The following is a 20910-nucleotide window of genomic DNA, read 5'->3' on the forward strand; positions in this document are numbered from 1 at the left end:
TGGGGCTGCGCCCGGCTCGCTTACCCCTCCCAGGCCTGTTTTCCAGCGTTGGAACCTTCGTTCCATGTATTTCATCCAGTTTTTCAATTGTTTAAGGCAGGAGCACAAACCTCCATTCCGTTACTCTACGGGGCTAGAAGCCAAAGTCTGATGAATCAACTTTGTCTTCTCATCGAGTGTTTCTTAGGCTCACGCTGGCTAATTTCTTCTTGTCAGGGTCAAACATGAACTGTGTATCCAGAGCCTCAGACACTAACTCTGCATCCAGACAGGCCCAGCAGCAGCCATTACTTCTCCCTGGGTTGGTTCATAGTGGAACATTTGTGGGTTGCTTCCTCGGGCTGCATAACGATACCTTTCTGTGTCTTAAATTCCTTTAGTTTTCTCAAAGTAAAGTAGAATTCGTCCAAATTCTCAAACTGAGTATGGAATTTGTTCTGAATGATGTAATTCATACCTAATTCATAAGGATTATCGTGTCCAGTGAAAACTGAAAATCAGAGTGACCCGTGAAGACTCGCGATATCTGGGGGTGGTTGCAAAACATTATTTCTTTTTTTTTTTCTTTTTTTGCCACGAGGTGTGTTTTATTTTTATTAATCGTACAAATAATTTTCTATTATTTGTACGATTAATGAAAATAAATCATTATTTATTCGGAGAATTCGGCAGTCTGATTGGGGAGTTCACAGAGCAGCTTGTCGCTCGTGTCCACCTTGCAGGTGGTCCCTTCTCCACATCACGACTAGAGTCCCCGAGATGACGGCGGGGGGGGTCCTCCAGGTTCTTGAGGAGGTTCACTCCACTTCTCCTGCTCAGTGGTCTCTTCGGTGGGCAGGGTGTTCTCCTGCGTCTCCGTCTTCTTCGGTTTGGCCTTATTGAAGCTGGCGGTTTCCCCACGTCGGGCTTGTCTGCCATTTTCTTAAAACGATCCCTGGCCTTCGCGTTGCGCCGAGGTTCCTGGTCACCACTCCCGTCGCTGCAGCGAGAGCCCGCAGAGCTTGTTCTCGTTTCTTCTCATACACAGTAGCCCCACTTGCAGTCACAGGGGCACGAGCCTGAAATGACATCTGTTACTTGGTGAGGATGTTTTATGTTCTTTCATGTAGTAAGAGATTTTAACCTTGAATGTTTTCATTTATTTTCAGGGGCCTAGGAGGAGAGCTCATGAGACAAGCAGGTAGGTCTGAGCGACAGAACGCTGCAGATTGCAGGTTGCGGGCTTTTATTCTCGCCATGGAGGGAATCAAAAAAGTCTTGAGGGCGTCACTTCATTCTGTCAATACTGTTAAGTTTGCTGAGCGTGTCCTTTTGCAGTGACAGGTGGCAGGGCGGCTCCCCTGTCAGAATTAGCGCTGGGGGTGCCTGGCCCGCCGACCCTGCCCCCCCCCGTGTGTTCATGGAGGCTCTAGCTCCCAGCTCCTGGTCACGTTGCTGTGTCGTAGTGAGCACAGGGGCGCAGCAGCGGGGGTGGGTGGGCGAGCGGCGGGACGATAAAGTTAGGGCTGGCGAGGTTGCTGCCTGAGCTGCTTCAGCAATATTTAAATTCACTGTAGACCAAATTGTACGTAAATGTTGACAGAAAACTCAAATAATACCAACATGCAAATATCTAGGTTTCCTGACACCTTTTCAGCTAAACCTAGAAAACCTGGCTTGTCTGGTGGACATGAAGTGGGTACCCAGGCAGTCCTGGCCATGTGTCATCCAGGGAGAGGAGCGGGCGCGGGGGAGGGTCAGTAGCCCCAGTGTGACAGCCCCAGTGTGACAGACGTGCCCTCAAGTGCTGTGGCAGGGGGTGACCTCAGCATAACATCTGCTTGTCAGCATGCCGAGCTGCAGGGTGGCCCTTCCCCGCCCGCCCGGCTGGCGGTGTTTGCCAAGATGAGCCTGCACTTCTGAGCGCTCTGCAGCCCTGGCCTCCCCTCCAGACCCTTCGGTACATTCCTTCTGTGATCTTCCTGTGCACCCCTACCCCACCCAGGTCGGGCCCCAGGACTGTCCCTGTCCCCTTTGCCCCTCCAAGAAGGTCCGTGCCTGCCAGCGGCCACCCAACCTGGACAGGGGGTGGTCTCCTTAGCCCAAATCATCTTCCTGACAACGGCCTGCCGTATTCTGCGTGTGCCTCGTCCAGTTTGAGTGGAGAGTGTGCAGATCCTCAGCACGGCTGCAGTGACAGCCTCGCTGAGCTTGCAGAATACTCTGTGCTCAGACCCCAGGCTGGTCTGCAGGCCGGGAGGCAGCTCCAGGCTGGACTCTGACCCGCCAGCCACCCCGTAGCGTCAGCACTGCTCGCTGCTCTGATCGGGCCCATGTGTCCTCCAGTCAGTTCTCTGGCCCCAGAGGGCAGCCGTGACATCACGCAGGTCTGGCATGTCATTCCCCTGCCAGAGGAGAAGCAGCGTGGCAAGTGGTGTCCCAGGGAAGGACACAGTCCTGGCCAGTGGGAGGGCGTCAGGTTCCAGACTGAAGTGTGCTGGGCTCCTGGGGGCCACGGCAGAGCGAGGGCAGTGTGCAGGGAGCAGGAAGCACGTGGGGAAAGCCTGGGTAGGGCCGAGCGCGAGCAGTCAGCCTTGAGGATTGAGGCGCAGTGAGGGTATGTGAGCAGGACTTCCGGCCACGGCCGTGCTGGTGCAGGGCCGGTCGGGGGCTGTCCCCCAGGATAGTGGCACGTCTCTGACTCAGACCACACAGGAGAACACCTCCCGACCTGGAAGTGGGAAGAAGTCAGGGGCTCCTGGATCAGTTTGAAAAGCACAGTCATTAGCAGGCCAGTCCCGTTTCACGAGCTCATTGGATAGCGCTGGGCTCAGAGGTACAGGAGACTGAGCAAAGGCCTTGTCTGTGCATGTGTGGGGGCGAGCATGCACACATGCCTGCACAGCGGTGATGCAAAGAGCTTTGGGAAACCAGGGTAAACCCCAGCTGCGTCCCACCAACCAGTGAGAGGAAAGCGTAGCCAAGAATAACTTCTGAAGCCACTTGCTGGGCAGCGGCGGAGGGAAGGGAGATGAGGGGGAGAAATGGGTGGGAAGCTGAGATGACTGCAGTGAAGCTTCTCGTTTGTACGTTCAGTCAAGGCCTGTGGAGGCCCCACTGTGCACGGGCTCCTGGGAGGAGAGCACGCGTGTTGAGGCCCCACTGTGCACGGGCTCCAGGGAGGGGCCCAAAACAGACCCTGGCTGCCCTCGTGGAGCTCGCAGACGCAGAGACAGAGCACTTTGCGATGGGGAGGAAGGAACTCAGAGAGGAGGGAACAGGAGAGGCTGAACCAAGCTCCTTGCAAACCTGAGTCCATTCTGAAAGCTGTGCCCCAGATTCTCAATCCCTGATGGGTTGGTGGGAAGTCCCCTCAGGTCCCCAGGGGCTTGTCACAGTGGAGCAAGCCGCAGGGTTCCCAAAGGCTCTTCCAAGTAGCCGAGTTGCTTTTGGTGAGTCTGCACACATGTGAGGAGGAAGCAGAGGCTCTGTAGACGGTTCCAACACCCACTCGCTCAAGGGAAGCCTGATCAGTTCCTGGGACAGCTCCTAATGGAAGCCGCATCCGAGGACCGGAGGGCGGGGTTCTGAGTGACGGGGGCCCAGCCAGGATTCTGCCCCACCTCCCCCCAAGACCTAAGGGACCTGCCTAGGGCCTGCAGCTGTTGCCTCCTCCCTGGCCCATGGGGACTGCTCCGCTGAGAGGCCTGCCTCCCTGTCACCTCCATGTTCTGGGGTTTGACTTTGCCAGAAAGTCAGCTCTGGGAGCGTGAACTGACTTGTCAGCTGACATGTGGGACCGTGGTGCTGGTGGCTCTGGCCAGGATCGCTGTGATTTTGGATGTGAACTGTCACCGCCAGGTGCCGAGCCACTCACACGGCTCCCGTCACTGCCCCCAGCATCACCCACTCACCATTTCTGGGTCTGGGGACTTGGCTCAGCTGGTGGTGGGGAATAGGGTGTTCTTGGGTCCACTCTGGCCCCCCAATCTCAGGGAGCAGCGCCAGTCGCAGGGTCCCAACACCGACCGGGTCTACACGTGTCGTCGTCGGTGTCTGAGCAGTAAGTCTGCACAGGAGCTGTTGCCCCTGTGAAATGAGGGAAGAGAAAGAGGGTTCATAACCAGAACTAGACATCTCCTGGCTGCTTGGATGTTTTAGGGGTTCCTTCAAGGTGATTGTTTTTTTCTCACGATGCTCGCCTCGTGAAACCCGGGTCACGCGGTATGTTCTGCCTTAATATGCCAGCAGGCGAGCCGGTTTGGCCTTGTCATGGCTGCAGGGGCCGCCGTGGACCAGTGTTACCCCCACTCCATCACCCACAACCGTCAGCAGCTCAGAGCAGTTCTGCTGTGGACAGGAAGTAACCGGCAGAAAGAACCGTGCCTCCCAGCATGGCTGTTTGCTGTCAGGGTGTTTTCTGGAGTCCACACCAGGTGACGTCCGGACAGCGGTGGTGCCCAGCCAGGAGCACTGCGTTTGCCACTTGGGCAGACGTGGATGGGCAGGATTTGCCTTCTCTCATTTATTAGCTGCTTGTCAGTGATGCTATTTGGAAAGACGCGAGGCGGGCTGGCCATACCCCACGTCCTCAGCTCCCTGCTGCACCCACATCCAGGCCAAAGAAATAGTGACAGAAAACCTGCTGGTCTAAAGATGAAAGAAAAGCATCCGCACTGCTGATTTGGTGCTTTCACCCCACCCCAGATTCTTGGGGGGCGGGAGGGTTGCCCTGAAGGATAACTCTGGTTTGTGGTCTGTTGGGCGGCCCTGTGGGTTGCTTGCCAGCACCCCTCCCGCAGACGCACATGCCTCCTTTCCCACTGGGCTCTCTGCTGCGGGAGGCTGTCTGCCAGGGGCACAGTGGAGGAGCATGGGGCGCTGTGCTCTCGGGCCACTGGTTCCAGCCTGTGGGGTCAGTGGGAGCCCCTGCCAAGCCAGTAGGAGGAGGGGGAAAAGTGAGGTCAGGAGTTGACCTGGCTCCGCCTGCCCCACCACCCAGCCAAGGCCACAGCCCCCTCCTGCTTTGCTGCTTTATTAGCCCTGGGGGGGAGGGGGTCAGTCAGAAGCCCCGCCCGTGGTCCCTACTGAGCCTTTGACAGGCAGGCACTCAGGTTGGTTTCCCGTTCTTGCTTTTTTCCTTTAGAGGGAACTATTTTTCATATGCGGGTGTTTCAGTATAAATAGTTCCCAGAAGTGAAGCAGCTCACTGTCCAGTGTTAGTCTCAGTACCACCACCCCCCATCTCAGTCTCCTCCACGTCACCCCTTCAGGTCATCAGGCTGCCTTTCTGTCTTAGCTGCTTCCGTGTTTCTACGTTACGTGCTTAGAAAGCGTATCCTCAGTTTTAGGTGTGTTCATTTGAACGAGACCAGTTTCAGAGCTCTTAATTCCTGTGTTTTTGTCTTTCGGAATTTTTATTTTTATAGTTTTGATACCCGTGTCCGTTTTCCGTCGTCTCTCTTACCCCTTTGAGCAGAGGAGCACAGTCTGAGATCTGTAGCCATCTTGTAGTGCTCGTGCCGGCCTGCTGATGGAGAGCTGGGTGTGGGCAGTGCCAGGGTACAGAGGCAGCCGGGCCGGGGGCTCTTTCCCGCCCCACACAGGCCTGGCAAAGCCTCTGGCTGTGGCCTAGGAGCCCATCCTCCAGGTCAGGGTTCGAGGGCTTCAGCCAGTGACCTGAATTTCCTAGGGTGGGGTCGGTCCTTCAGATTCAGAGCTCACTGGGAAGGGTGTCCCAGTTCCCGTCACACCTCTGGATCCAGGTCCGTCCACAGCCTGTCGAGGGCCTAGGCGCTCTGGGCCGCCTGCTAGATTCCCCAGCGTCTCTTCCAGAGACACCAGTGCTGCTCAGGGAGAAGCAGCTCGCCCGCACCCCCACCCCCCAGGCCTTTACTTCCTCGGTAGCTCCACAGAGTTCATTTTTAATTTTGTCCAGCTTTTAGTAAACGCCCTAGCTGCTGGGTTGGTCTGGATTACCTAGTCCGTTACTTTTTGAACCTTTTATATTGAAATAAGCGTAAACTCACAGAAAGTCGGGGAGTGAGGACACCAGCTTCCCCAGTGGTGCCGTCTTGTGTGCCAGTGGAATGTCATAGCCACTAAACTAACGTGGGTGCCGTATGCGCACTGCAGACTTCCCCAGTTTTCACATGTGTACGCGTGCATGCGTGCATCTCGTTTTATGCAGCTGCACTTAGATGAGTGTCAGCAGCAGCTCAGTCGACAGAACTGCTGTCCCACCATGGCGACCGGCCTCGTGCTGCACCCCGCCGTCCCCGGCCACCCCAGGCGGCTGTCTGTCTCTACGGCCTGTCGTTTCCGGGTGTTACTTACATGAGGAGAGTGTCGTGTTCATCCTCGGAGTAGATAACGGCCCCGAGGAGCCCCCAGATTCTTGGTATTACTCAGTCGTTCTCTTCATCCCATTGTCTCGTTTTGGCAGTTTGTTTAGCCATTCGCCCATTGAGGGCCATCTGGGCCGATGCCCAGCTTTGCCATTATGCATGAAGCTGCCAAAGGCGTCTGCACATAGGATTTTGTGTGAGCCTGCCTTCCCATCGCTCTGGCAGAAGTGCCCGAGGGTTCCTTTGCTAAGCCCCGTAGTGAGTGTAGGATTCATTTAGTAGCAACTGCCGAACTGTGAGCAGCGTTGTCTGCACCGTTTGCCTTCGTCCCACGGACGGTGTGAGGCCCGGCTTCCCCAAACCCTTTTCCAGACTTGTGTTATAACTGGTGTTCGTTTCAGCCCTTCTGGGCGCATCGTGACGCGTCCCCTGGGTTTCACCTGCATTTCCCAAGTGGCTGCTGACGCCGAGCTTCCTCTCACCTGCTGGTTTTCACCTTCGCAGAACACTCTGCAGTTCACTCGCAGGCAAACGTGACAGGTATTCTGGGCATTAGTGAGGCTTGGGTTTTCCAGGCCTTAAAGCGTCTTGTGCAACTGTGCAGACCAGGCTGGTGTGTTCTTGGTGCGAACCCAGGTGGCCTCCGAGTTGCCGGCAGGGCTCAGCCTCACCTGTGCTCAGGGAAGTGCTGTGAGCTTCACGAGGGGACAGTTTTCCTCTGTTGGGGTGGCTGCAGACACAGCTTAGTCACCCTGGTGTGACAGGCTCTCTGGACGCTGAGTGGTCACAGGCTTTCCGCTTGCCACCTGGTGATGTCTCCACCAGGGAGAGATGTGTGCGGCCTCCGTTCCCACTCCCACCCAGAAGTGTGTGAGGGGTGCTGGGCAGGCGGGTGGGGTGTGTGTGGCCTCCTGGTCTGTAGTACAGAAAGCTGGAGGGCGAGGTTAGGCCATCAGTGAATGAAGGTCCCTGTCCTCTGTGGGGCTGTTACCCTGCAGTGAGAGTTGTGAGGTCTCTGCCGTTGGTTGTTTGTGAGGTGAGAAAAGCAGGGTGCAGGTCCGTGGTGTTGTGGGTTCCGTTCAGACATCTGCCTCCTACCCCCGAGACCCCCCGCGGCCTGGCAGGACCACACTTGTCATGGGCAGTGAGGCGGCAGACGTGAGCAGGAGTGGGCGTCACTTTTAGTCGGAAGTGTCCCGTGCTCACATAGCACTCCCGAGCTGGCTATGTCACTTTCCTCGGCCTGGCAACGTTTCAGATGACGGCCACCAGACGCTTGGGTCCCTCAGTGACTGCGATCAGCCTCCCCCACCCCCCTGCAGCCGCATGTTGGACAGAAATGCAGTGTGAGCAAGGAGGGAGCTTGTGTTGCTGCAGCTCTGACAGTGGGGCTTGTCACTGCGGCCTGGCTGCGGTAAGAGGTCTGCGGTCACGTGACTTGGGCTCACATTCAGGTCCCCTCACGCACCCGTGTCAAGCAGGGGTTCAGTCACTAAATATGGGGAGGGCTATGTTAGCCACGGGCCACGTGGCGTGCTGGGGGGACTGGGCCTCGGGGCCAGGTGGTGTGGCGGCGGTGGCAGCTCGCTCTGTGTGCGCGGTGCCTCCTGGTGGATCCCAGATGGCCGGGGCCTCAGCGTGACGCTGCCCGACGGACGGAAGCTCAGGTGCTGCTGCATTGGGCCGACCTGCTCACTGTTCTCCGTGTGGCGGGCCGGTCCGTCTGAGCTCCTGGTCATTTGGGGCCACGTTCCTGCCCAGGGGAGTGGCAGTGGTTTAAAGCCCGACCTGCATTGCTCACAGGCCAGGAGTTTACCTCCTGTTGAGGATAATAAGCGTCACCTTCTCTGTCGTGACAGCATGCGCTGGGTGACCCTGGGTGCTCCCCTATGACGGGAGGCCGCCTTGCCACCCACGTGAGTTTACTTCTCTGTGCCTGTGCGCTGCCACAGGCAGGCACCGAAGGTGTGGTGGTCCTTGCACCCACGTGTCCTCCAAATGTGGGCCGTCCCTGGCGTCCAACCTGTAGCTGCCACGTTGAGCTCTCGACTGGGCAGGGCTGTTGGAAGGGCCTGTGGTCCAGTCACTGGGCGTGGGTCCTGGCGCTGCCAGTGTCGCCGGGCCAGGTGTGGGGCAGGCTTGGTGCTGTGGCGGGCGCTTGGGGAGAAATGACACTGCGTTTACCCTTTTTCTTCCTAGTGTGCGTTTTAATAGAAAAGCTGTCCCTTTCCAAATTGCCCTTCAGAGGGGACGCCGTGCTTGGTAAGTGCTGTTCTTCAGTGACTCACGCTGTAGCATTTTCTGCCACAACAACCTCAGATCGAAAGTACTAATGGACCTGTTAGGATGGATGGAGGATGGTGGTGTCACCATGTCAGAAAAATCGTGACAGGAACTTGTTGTAAATGACAAGTGTCTACCACACGCCCCTTCCGCCCCGGGCAGCTGTCCCCTTGTCCTCCGACAGCTCGAGCTTCTTCCCCAGAGCCCTGTCTGGGGGCGGCCCGTCTCAGCCTCGCCAGACTGCGAGCCGGCTGGAGCCCAAGCGCCCCGGGAGTGCAGCCCCGGCGCCACGGCCACGGGGGCAGGTCTGCGAGGGCAGCCGTCCTGGGGCCCCGTGGGGCACACGGCCTTTCCTCCATGTGAACAGCCGTGGAGAGGCAGTGACGGGGCCTGGGGTCCCCACACACGGCCTGTGACTTAAGGAGCCGAACAGGCTCCGGCCAAGTTCTGGATCTAACTGACTTGGAATTCGGGTTTTTATTGGTGGGGGTGGTGGGGCCGTCTGAGGGACAGGGACAGGAAAACACGGCAGGAAGCTTGCAGGTGTAGGCAAAGAGCAAACATTTTCCCACCAGACGTGCTAGCATCTCAGCAGCCAAAGGAGACTCCCTTTAAGTCGAGAGCCCCCACAGTGCGTGCAGCCTGGAGAGTGCAGATTCTGCCCGGGTGCATCTCAGTGTTTCCCCGTCTGCTTCAGCAGAGGAGGTAGAAGAGGTTTGTTGTTTTCACCTTCATCCATTCTTACACGGATAAATGCGTTTCTTTGTTTCTTTGGCAGATGGTTGGCAGTGGCTGATAAATGACACTCTGAGAAATCTCCATCTTATGTCGAGTCAGTCCCGGGAGCAGATCAAGGTGTGGCAAGCAGGTTTCCGGTGGCTGCACCGCACGCAGCGCGTCATTCGTATGTTTAGTGTTTGTTTGAAAGGACTGTGTATTGTGGGTCTCTTGTGTGTGCTGCCGTGATACTGGTAGTCCTGTCATCACATGTGGACTTGTAGATGGTGTTGTCTGTGTGACTGAGTCAGGGAAGCTAATTCAGCCATTGCTGGCCAGAACAGGTAAGTTTCTTATGACTGTTTTTTTCTGGTTTAAGGTATTTACCTTCTCAGTGTTTTTCCCAGAGGTCAAGGGTAACTGGTCAGCAGAGCTGCCCTGTCGAGCGGTGGGATTTTAGGGTTGGAAGCTGCATGTGTCGTGCTCTTGCCGAGTCATTCCTGTGCGTGTCACATTGGTCATTTCGAGCAAGCAAGAGTTGAGTGTCCCCGTGGCCAAGTGCCACGTGGTCCTGTGTAGGGACAGGTGAACGAACGTTGGGGCAGCAGCAGGGTCCCCCCTCCCCCCAGTGGTCGTCGCTGGGGCACAGATGTGACTCGGCTTTGAAGTGGAGGGTGTAGGCTGAGAGGGCACGCTGGTCTCCTGTGCAGCCCCCGCCTCCTGTGCCTCAGCGTCCCTGCCGGGTGTCGGACACTCCATCAGTTTCCTTTTTGTAAGGTGACTGTCACTGTGGAATTAAAGGACAGCTTTACCTGTTGCATCTGAGTATCTCAGGAGCAAGGCCCAAACCTTCCTTTGTAAACACGCCTGCTTCACCCCACCCCTGATCCGTGCGGCCTGCTGCTCCGATGGGCAAGTGACAGCTCAGTGTCATACTCCTTCCGAGGCCCCACCTGCCTGGCCCCAACAGGGCTGCACTGGTGGCCTTGCTGCCTGATCTGGGGACAGAACGCTCACATCCAGCCTCTGCCCTGTGCTGGCTGTGTGACTTTGAAAGGCGTCCCTGAGCCCAGGTGCCTCCTGTGACAGCGGGTGTCAAGGAGAGGACCTGCGTGTCCCTGCCACCTCCTGCGCTGTCCTCCCCCCTGCCCTGGGCAGCTTGCCAGTGGGGTTGGGCCTGAGGAGCCCTCGGACCCCGTCGCCTCGAAATGAGGCTGACACGCTTGCCTGGAGCCCTTGCCCTCGTTACTTTTGGGGTGTGTGACGCACACTTTTTCCTTCATTATTTCTGCTGGGAAAGAAGAAAATGCCCATTTTGTTATTCACTGTTCACGTTATAAGATATGGAATTTGTATGGAAGAAATAGTCAAGTTTTCTGTTCAGCTTATTATTTGCAAAGAATGTTAAAGCTGTAACTGTATCAGACACAATGACAAGCAAACTGGCAGGCTGCAGTGATGTCACTCAGTTTCTGGTCTTTACTCGCTGGCCTGACTGCAGACAGCCCAGCTGCCCGATGGCTGCAGGCCACTCATGTCCTGCTTTGTTCTAGGACACGGCCATCTCGGCCCTGGCCGCCCTCTGCAGCGAGTACTACACGAAGGAGCCCGGCCAGGTGGACCCCGCTGGGCAGGGTGAGTGGCGGCCGTGCTCGGCCTCAGGCCCTGGGGGTCTCGGGGCCTGGAGGGCTTGGGTTTGCGATCCTTCCCGCTGCAGTGTGGACTCGGGCCTGAGCTGGGCGGTCGGCAGGGCTAAGGTGTGCATTGCGGACCACGAGGGTCCCGAGGCCTCCTGGGCCTGCCCCAGTCTCCCCTCTACCCATTGGGCACAGATGCCCAGAGGGGTCTCTCTCTGAACAAGTCGTTTCTCCAGGACGAATCTCGGTGTTGGCTTTACCGTGTCAACCTTCCCTGGGACACGCGTCCCTGTCACGTGTAGTCAGCTCCTACTTCAGCCGCATTTGCTCACATTATGCTTTTAAGTGCACTTGTCCCCGAGGTCTGCTCTGGAGGCCCCTGTTACACGTGCCTTCTCTGCCGACCTGTGTCCCACCTTGTGATCCCTTCTCGTCTGTCTGTCCACTTTGTTCCTTTGTCCCACATGTGTCCTGCAGCTCCTCCGTGGTCAGTGTGGTGGTGGCCTGTGTCCTCAGTGGTCAGCGCAGAACTGTCTGCGTCTGTGTCCGGCCACGTCCGCCTCATCACACGCTCTCTCCTCGCAGCCTTTGTTCCCATCAGGGACGCGTCAGTGACTTAAACATTTTGTGGTAAAATGTGTTTCTAGAGTTTCCATGCGCACGAGGCACCACCTCTCTGGTGCGCAGCCGCCACAAGCAGAAATGTCGTGCTCTCCCCTCTTTACCAGGACAGTGGCTGTGTCGCGGCCTCTGCACGGGGGGTTTCCCGGAGCCAGCCCTGCGGAGATTGCCAGACATGTGACTGTTTGCAGGCTCTCCTTCACGAGGATTGTGTTTATTTTCAGAAGCTTCACATTCGCATATTATGTTGCCCTGTAGCATTCTCTTTTCTGTTGTTTTATACAACATGCATGACAGTTACTTCAGAAGTATGTGAAACACTGGTTTAAATTATTTAAGTGTATAAAAATCACGCATGCAGTAGTCTAATCTCCTTTCCATGATCTTTTCCAAAATACAAAAGTGTTTTGTAATTTGATTCTCTGACAGACCTTCCAAAATGAGCTTCCCTGTGTCCCCTCACCACAAGCCGGGTCCTTAGAGACAGTACCGTTGGTTTGTATTTAGTCTGTTTTAAAAATGGGACAAGTCATGTTTTACTTTCTGCCTGAGCCGAGTACCAGTCACAGCCGTCTGAATATAAAAAGAAGGGATATTCTGAAATTAACCCTCGAAGGTCAAGTGAGTCGCAAAGAGGAAGGGAGGTGCCTGTGCTTTGGGAATTCCTCCAGAGACGTCACTTCAGCGTCTGTACACGAGCCCGGTGCTGTCTCTCTGTCCTAGTACACGAGTCCGGTGCTCTCTCTCTGTCCTAGTACACGAGTCTGGTGCCCTCTCTGTCCTAGTACACGAGTCTGGTGCCCTCTCTGTCCTAGTGCATGAGTCCGGTGCTCTCTCTGTCCTAGTACACGAGTCTGGTGCCCTCTCTGTCCTAGTACACGAGTCTGGTGCCCTCTCTGTCCTAGTACGAGGACGTAAGGAGCACATCACATGAGTTGTGCTTTGTTGACATTGAAGCCGTGACAACACGAGTCTGGGGGGCAGCGGGTGGGACAACGCGATGGTCTGCTCCCCTCTTCCCAGCGGCATTCTGAAGCACAGACCTGGCTCGTCCTCGTCCCCCAAGCGTCCTTCATCCTGCCCTTAGCCTTCCGGGCCCTTGCTGTTGGTCCCCTCACAGCCTCTGTTCCAGTCAGTTACCCTTCCAGGTCCCGATGCCTTACTTTCCCCAGGAGCGTCTGCTTCACAGTGCTGAGCTCTCAGGCTGGCCTGGGGTCGGCCGGGAGCTGCGTTTGCTCTCGTTCTGAGGGAGGAAGCCATCGTCTCCACAGCAAGCACTGGTGGTGTTAGTGAACAAAAAATGGGAGCAAAGATTGTGGGGCACACTCTGGAAACCCTCTTGGATTCATTTTCCTGAGAGTGAAGTCACTGCTCAGGAAAACCTCAGTGCTTTCCTTGTGCCTCTTTGGATTTATTCCACTTTGCAAATACACCTGCTGCCAAAGCCTGACGTGGTTCCTCTCTCTCTCTCTCTCTCTCTCTCTCTCCCCGCCCCCCCCCCCCCGATGCTGCTTTGCTTTTTCCGAAATGTACATAAACTGTGTGCTGTGACGTGGACGGCGTGGTTACCTTCTCGCTGCTTTTCAGAGAGCCTGGTAAAGCAGTACCTCGCCGAACTTCAGAGCGCAGAGGAGATGACACGCTGTGGCTTCTCGCTGGCCTTGGGTGCCCTTCCAGGCTTCCTGCTGAAAGGCGAGCTTCGGCAGGTGAGGATGACCTGAGCGGGATGAGGTTTGGGTGGCACGTTTGGGACCCACACACGAGGCGTGCACCGTTAACCAGTCCCGTGTTTGTGGTTGAGAAGGGATTCCTGAAAACTGGCTCACATGGCCATGAAAAGGGATGGGATGACGGAGAGGGTGGTGTTTTAGAGGCTGGTAGTGTTCTTGTATGAAAGGAAAACCTGGCAAGGCTGGATTCTGGTTTGATGTTGAAACTGCTCCCGCCTCACCTGGAAATGCTGGCCCTCCCATGGCCACAGCTGAGGTGCAGAGGCCTTGCCCCAAATGTCCCTCCTGCCCCAGGAATTGCTCCTCGGAGGCATGTCTGCTCCCTGAGGGCTGTCACAGAGGCCACCTCTGAGGGCTGCCCTTCCTCCTCAGCACCCAGGGTCAGGGCATGCGCATGTGGCTCTGTGTTTCTGTGACAGCCTGAGGAAGGTCCTGCCTCTCAGGGACACGGGGCACGTGTCCCCTCACCCTTGTCACCTTCCCCCTGCCCGGGACACCTTGGGGCCTAATACACCAGATGGACTCACGAGCCAATGGGACAGATCGTGTAAAACTCTCACCCTGTGGTTTATCCATTGGAACACCTGGCATTTACAATTGAGCCGTCCCTTACAAAGTAACAGATTTAGCCACTGCATGTGTCATATTCCAGCTCTAAGCAATGGGACAGGAAGGGGGCAACAGGCGCAGGAGGCCCCACCTGCGGAGGTTACCTGGGCCCCCGGGTCCCAGCATGCGGCAGGGCTGAGATGCCCTGGGTGTCCTTCCCACCTGGCAGCCTCCAGTCACGTGGGGCTTGTTGCAGGGCTCACCGGGGGCAGCCCAGCAGCAGGGCCATGTCCCCACATGAGTGATGAGGACGTTGGTCTCATGGCTGACGGTGTGTTGATGATGGCCATTGCTTTTCAGGTTCTGGCAGGTTTGAGAGCCGTTGCCCACGTCTCCCCCAAGGACATGAGTTTTGCTGAGTCCCGGCGGGATGCTGTGAAGGCCATCGCTAGGTGAGTCCCACTGACTGGCCCCAGCGTCACTGCTCTCAGAGCCAGCGACCCAGCAGGAGGCAGCGTTCATGTCCATTTGTTAGAAGCCCAGTCTCACGGACGCATCTGCTGCGAGGCAGACATTATTGTTTTGCTTTTTCTAGTTTCTCTTTTAGGAGATTGTCAGCATTTCCAAGTCACAGCGGCTTGTTAACAGTTCTGTCTTAATTATAACGAGCATTAAACCCACAGTGTGATCACGTCTTCACTGTCGGAAACTAGAGCACGTCAGGGCTTGGCAACCCAGAAGAGGTGGCCGGACGCGTGCCAAGGGACCGCTCGCCTGCTGTGGTCACAGACACGCACATGTCGATGCACCCTATTTATCTCCCGCACAGAGAGCATGTCAGAGGGCCAGCCCAGTGGCGCCCACGTGCCCTCTTGTGCACTAATGTCATGCTGTCCCCTTTCTGCCAGGAGGGAACAGCCACCAAGGGGCTCCCTGTGCACCTTGCAGGCTACAGACACCAGAAAATGTGATTTAGGAGAAGACATCACTCAGCCTTACATCCGCGCGGAGGGGACTCTGGGATTCTGAACCTGCCTCTGACGTCGTTTGTTCCGAGAGTTTCCTGTTGGGAAGAACCCATCAGGCCCGAGTGATGTGATACGCGGGAAAGATTGGACGGGACACGCAGACATTTCTGTTTCCCATTTTTCGTTTCAGCGTTTGCCAGACCGTCGGTGTGAGTGCAGAAGGGACCCCAGACGAGGTCGTGTGCAGAGAGAACGTTGGCCAGGTTTACTGCACGCTGCTGGGCGGGCTGAGCGACTACAGCACCGACAGTCGGGGGGACGTGGGTGCGTGGTAAGTCGTGTCCTATTTGTCCCCACGGCCTGTCTTCCTCTGCGTCTTTCTCAGCGAGTGTCAGCAGGTTAGCAGTAGTGTTTCGTGTGCTGCCCACAGCCCCATGTCCAGTGTTGCTTCGGGCTGGTCAGGCTCCCGCCCGCCGTCTTCCTGTGCCCTCCAGTCTGAGGACAGCAGCACTTGCCGTGGGCCGGGCTCTCGTGTGCGTGCTGGTCTCTGCGGAAGAAAACTCACTCCCTGGCCTGTGCTGCTAGGACCCATCCACCTCATCTCCAGCTTTTATTTAGTAAAGTTCTTACGAACAGTCTGCTGCTCGGCCGTTTAGAGCAAGGAGGACCCCAGCCACCCTGGGGTGGGGGGACAAGAGCAGAGGTGGGGGCTGCTGCCCGGCTGGTGGGAAACGACGTGAAGTGCAGACGGGGGAGGAGGTTTCCTGATGCCTCGTCAGCTGCGCGGGTGGAGGCCGGCTCCCGATCCTGTTTTCCTTTCACTCTGCTGTGGGCAGCCGTGTTCTTTCCAGGGTCTCAAACCACTTGTGTTCGCTGTCAGTGCACAGGTGCCTGTGGCAGAGCCGAGAGGTGCTAGCTCTTGGGTCATGTCACAAGCTCTGTCACGTGTCCTGGTGTTTTCTCTCAGGAGATGCGCCACCTGGGTAACGTGTCGCGGCCATGGAATAGAAATAGCTCATTTTTTCATGATCATGCAGAAAAGTTAAGCTTCGTGCTAAAGCTTAAAAAGAAATGAACACATCATTCCCCATTTGGCCAGGTTCTGCCGTTGTTTCTTTAAATATGTCTTGTGCCCCATTATCTCGTTCTGGATATCCCGTCACCCACAGGTAGACCTTGTCGTGCTGTCCCACGTCCTGAAGCTCTTCATTTCTGTAAATCCTGTTAATTTATGTTCAAGTTCACTGGCTCTTGCCTTTATCATCCCCACATCGTTCAGTAAAATTTTCATTTTGTATTTTTCGTTAACAGCCTTTCCGCTTGGGTCGTCCCCGTTCTGTGTCTGCTGGCCTGTCTGCCTACTCTAGCCTCACCTCCCTGGCTGCTTCCCTTTCCTTCTGCTCCTTCCCGGGTGGTGTCCGGTGCACTGCCCGCCGGGCCTCGTGACCTGGCACGTGTCTGGGTAGACGCAGGCAGAGCCCCTCTGGGTCTCTCAGGAACCCGTGTCCTCCCGGCCCTGAGTCCTCAATGAGACCAAGCTGCTTGGGACAACACAGCCTGCAGCGCCGTCTGCTGTGGGGCAGGTCTGCCCTGTAGTGCGGTCACTGACCTGGGTCTGTGTGGCGTTTGTTTTCGGAGGGGTCTGCTGGGCAAGTGGTCTCCTTTCTTCCAGGGCTGCTGACGGCTTTCTCGCAGGCGGCCGCTCATGTTCGGCTCAGCGGGCCTGGGCCGGCACAGACGTGGGGGCCCCTCCTCGGGCGCACCCCTCTAAGGGACCCCTTCACTCTCAGTGGCCCTGGTCGTCCCAGAGTCCTCCTCACAGCTCGAGACAGAGGCCAGTGGGTTTGCACTTTCTCAGCCCCGCTGGGGCTGCCTCCGAGCGACAAATGAAACGGAGGAGGCACCGAGGGCCACCCTCAACCCCAGAGGTGCAGGCACGTGTGCAGTGGCCGTCCTCAAGCCGTGCAGTCCCGCCTGTGAATTCGTTTCAGAGAATAGTCCTTTTCAGAGATTCTCTGTAGGAAGTGTCCATCCTTTTCATGGTTTCCCACCTTTTTCTCTCTTCATCGTGTCCCTCGTGCTTATTTTGTTTTATTATCTGTTACCCGAGGGTCTGTTGCTCGTCATCTCTCTCATTTTAGCACTTGGTCTTTTTTTATTACCATTCCTTTTAGTTTTTAACTAAGTTCAGAAATTGTGTGTTCACACTTGCAGCGGTTTGGGTTGTGTGGGTTCTTTGCAGCGTGTTCACTTTCCTTGCGCCAGGCCCGTGCTGTGTGGGCAGGTCACCGAGTGCACTCAGAGCGCGTCAGCTCCTTCCTCCTGCACGAGTGTCCCCCCAGCTGCTGGCTTCCGGGATTCTGGGCCCCCAGCCTGCGCTGACCAGCTAGGAGCGGCAAGGGTCTGAGGGGTGTGGGGGGTGTGCAGGGGGCCCTGTGTCCCTCCCCACCCCGCCGGCCTTTCCCTTGAGTGCTGTGCCCACAGAGAGGGGTCCACAGGGAGCATTGTCCTCTGTCCTCACACACTCTGCCTGTGCCCCGGTGCCCCAGATGGCCGTCCCGCTCCCATCAGCCCCTGGGCTGTGTCCACCTCGCGCCTACACTCAGCGTATCACCTGCCAGGCCTCCCATGTGCCGTGGCCTGTGCGTGCGCCCAGCCTCTCAGACCCCAGCACACAGGCCGCCTCTCCTTTACGTGGCGTCCCCTCCTTGGCAGAGGGTGGGTGCCCTAGGCCTGGGGGACCTGATGGCCCTGGGGACGTGGGGCTCTGGTGCCCAGCTTGCGTGCGTGTTGTCCCAAGTCTGAAATGGGTATGTTTTGCTTTCCCTCGAGTTAGGCCAGTCATGTGTGGGCTCTGCTTCTCTGATTGTGTGACGTGGTTTCCTTCCATGTGAGCTGCTGTGGGCAAGTTGGTTTAGAGCAGACAGAGCGGCCGTGGTCTGGTGTGCGAAGCACTTGGGTGGCAGGAGTGCAAGCTGCTCTGCGTGCATCCGCCCGCGGAAAGCAGAAGCCCCGAGACAGCTCTGCGGAGTGGCTATCTTTTGCATTTAAAGGCTTGTGGGAAAATCAGAGGTCTCTGCCTGCCCTTGTGACAGTTTGGTGGGACCTGGCTGTCTGTCCTCAGGTGTCCTTGTCAGAGGTACCGTGAGAAAACTGCTGAAGGAACAGCCAGCAGCTGCCCGTGCAGTTCCGCAGACGCTTCCCACCCAAGTGCGAACTTCAGTCTCCAGAGCTCGCCGTGGGCTGAGGGCATCGGAGCCGCCCTTCCCGCATGCAGCTGACAGGTCACCTCTTCCTGGGACTCGGTCTCCTCACCCATGCCCTCTCCCCGCAGGGTCCGCGAAGCCGCCATGACCAGTCTGATGGACCTGACGCTTCTGCTGGGAAGGGAGCAGCCAGAGCTGATCGCGCCCTCCACGTGAGTGTTTGGCTGCCCCCACCCCGTGTGCAGAGACTCTGCCCTGTCCCTGCATCCGGCCCACGGCCCAGGGCCAGGCCAGGGCAAGGCCCACTGAGCAGCTTCGGGCCCCTATGCCTCAGCACCTGCTCCCGCCCAGGCCAGGCCGTCCCTGTGGACAGCCCGCCCTCCCCTTACCCCGTGCTTCCCTTCGTCCTGCCTGAGTCCTCCTCGTGCCCCCTTCTCACCCCTCCCTGCTCTGCCCCCAGCCTGTGCCCGCTCGCCCCTGGTTGCCCACCCAGAGCCCCATGTGCCCTCACTGCTTGTACCTAGCCCTGTGTGTAGGCTCTGGGCCGGGCCCGCCCTGCAGCCCTTGGCCACGTGTGCCCCCTGGGTGCCCGTGTGCAGTTGCGCTCATGCCAGACTCCGGGTTTGCAGCTGCGAGCGGGTCATGTGCTGCCTGGCCCAGCAGGCAAGTGAGAAGATCGACCGGTTCCGCGCGCACGCCGCCCACGTGTTCATGACGCTGCTGCACGCCACCGGCCCCGCCGGCCCCATCGTCCCCCACGTACCCCACCGGGGAGAACTGGAAAAGCTCTTTCCCAGGTACGGAGCGTCTGGGGTCCCCGCCTCCCTGCGGGGCGGCAGGCCCCTCCAGCTTGTTGCTCTCCTGCAGGTCGGACATGGCGTCTGTGAACTGGAACGCGCCGTCCCAGGCCTTTCCGCGTGTCACTCAGCTGCTGGGGCTGCCCACCTACCGCTACCACGTGCTGCTGGGCCTGGCCGTGTCCGTGGGCGGCCTGACAGAGTCCACGGTGAGGAAGCTCCGCCTGGCCTCATGCAGGGCCCGCTCTGCAGGCCTTTCCTTTGGACAGTGTGGGCGTGTGCCCTGCGGTGTGGGCAGCACTGGGGTCCACTGGGCACAGGTGCTATCGGGGGCTTTCCTGGGCGGGAGCGAGGGTGCTGGCTCCTTCCTTCTGAGCTCCCGGCAGGATCCCCAGGGTGGCTGGGAGAGCCAAGCTCCCTCTGCTGCGGGAGACGCAGGCACCTCCGCCCTGGCGCCCGTGGGTCTGAGTACCCAGCATGTGTGCTGCAGGTCCGGCACTCCACGCAGAGCCTGTTCGCTCACGTGAGCAGCATACAGAGCGACCGACAGGCCCTGGACAGCTTCGCTGGGACCCTCCTGCAGGTCTTTCAGGACAACCTCCTGAATGACAGGTAGGCTTCTCAGCCCCCGCGCCTCACAGGCAGGTGGGGCAGGCACAGAGGGTCGTGGGCATGGCCAGCAGCCTGTGCCTTGGGCCGGTGGGATGAGGCCGTGGGCACAGCTTGAACTGACTGGCGCTGTGCCAGGTGCTGCTCGGCCTGAGAGCACACGGCCAGGACCCCAGGCAGGTGACCCAGCGAGACACACGGCGCCGTCAGCGAGAAGTAGGACCTGGTGTCAGAACAGTGCCCAGCATTTTGCTCCCTGTTTTCTATGGAGGTGGTGTGCAGACCCCAACGGGCCCTGGGCTCAGAATGGGACGTTTCCCACAGCCTCCCAGAGGGCCCCGGGCAGCCGTGGGTCACAGCCATGCGGCCGTGAGGTGCAGACAGCTCTGCGCACGCAGGGGCTCAGGCCCATGGTCTTTCCACCATGTAACCAGCTGGGAGGCTGCACTGAGCTGCTGAAATGCTTGTGAAACATGCGAGTTTGACTCGCGGCCTCCCTGGGGTCCCCACACTCAAGACACTGAGCTCCCCCATCCACAGCCACGGTTCCCGCCTGTCTCGGCCCCCACCCCACCCAGCTTTCCCTGGCTGTAGCCTCGCTGGCACGTCCCTCGTGCGGTGTGTGCCCTTCCTGTGTCTGCTGCTTGGGTCCCGCACACACTGAATCACCGTTTGTGATGGGGGCTGGTGCGTCGTGGGGCCACCGCACTCTGCTCACTCGCCTGTGAGGGGCGCTGGGCTGGTGTGGCTGTGGCCGTCATCACCAGTGAAGCTGCGATAAACGTGCACATGTGAGTCTGCGCGACGTCTGTTTTTCTCCCGGATAAATGCCCAGCGGTGGGCGGCCGTGGCAGCAGGCAGGAGAACACCTGAGTTTGCAAAGAACTGCCACCTGTTTTCCAAAGTGCTTGTGCTGTTTCCATTCTCACGAACACCGTCTGGCGGCCCAGGCGGCCACGTCCCCACCTAGCCTGCAGCCCCCACCTGCTCAGTCCTGTCACCGTGGCCGCCCGACCGTGTGGCGACGTGCCACTGCTTCAGTGCGCGTCTGCGTCCTGACGTGGGGTGTCCTGTGCTGACGTGTCCATTCAGATCTGCTGCTTGTTGTGGGTTTGTCCCGCCCGCTGAGCTTGGCTTTTCGTACGTGTGTCTTTTGCTCACACTCAGCATGTGTGTCACGTTTTGATGGGCTGTTTTGTGGTGGTTTTTCCCGTCGTATGTGGGACATCTTGGCCACACTCACAAGCACGGGTTTTGTCTTGGAAGTTTCAGTTGTGGGTTTGTGTTCAGACCTGAAGTCCACTCAGGGCGAGTCTGTGTGCTGAGCTCCAGCTGTCCCTGCAACTGTCCCCACAGCAGGTTGGCGTGGAAGGGCTGGCCTGTCACCGCGTCACAGTAGCACCGTCGTCAGAGACTGGGGGCTTGTTGGGCTCCTCCCTCCTGACACGTTTGTGCATCTTACCCCCG

General features: G+C 57.9%; 1 protein-coding gene and 1 pseudogene across 1 annotated transcript in view; one reads left to right on the forward strand and one right to left on the reverse strand.

Moving 5' to 3' along the window:
• TBCD (tubulin folding cofactor D) overlaps positions 1-20910 on the forward strand; it is a 134955-nt gene that overhangs the window by 103313 nt on the left and 10732 nt on the right. Inside the window, exons 23-33 of the mRNA XM_074319596.1 lie at positions 1149-1180; positions 8526-8588; positions 9388-9464; positions 10880-10961; positions 13172-13290; positions 14224-14315; positions 15022-15162; positions 18166-18249; positions 18667-18834; positions 18905-19043; positions 19325-19446. Coding sequence (XP_074175697.1) covers positions 1149-1180; positions 8526-8588; positions 9388-9464; positions 10880-10961; positions 13172-13290; positions 14224-14315; positions 15022-15162; positions 18166-18249; positions 18667-18834; positions 18905-19043; positions 19325-19446 — 1119 coding nt within the window. The remainder of the gene's footprint in view (positions 1-1148; positions 1181-8525; positions 8589-9387; positions 9465-10879; positions 10962-13171; positions 13291-14223; positions 14316-15021; positions 15163-18165; positions 18250-18666; positions 18835-18904; positions 19044-19324; positions 19447-20910) is intronic.
• LOC141568954 (thymosin beta-10-like) lies at positions 746-918 on the reverse strand (annotated as a pseudogene).

The sequence above is a fragment of the Rhinolophus sinicus genome, linkage group LG15 (assembly GCF_036562045.2).
Source record: "Rhinolophus sinicus isolate RSC01 linkage group LG15, ASM3656204v1, whole genome shotgun sequence".
NCBI classification, from domain to species: domain Eukaryota; kingdom Metazoa; phylum Chordata; class Mammalia; order Chiroptera; family Rhinolophidae; genus Rhinolophus; species Rhinolophus sinicus.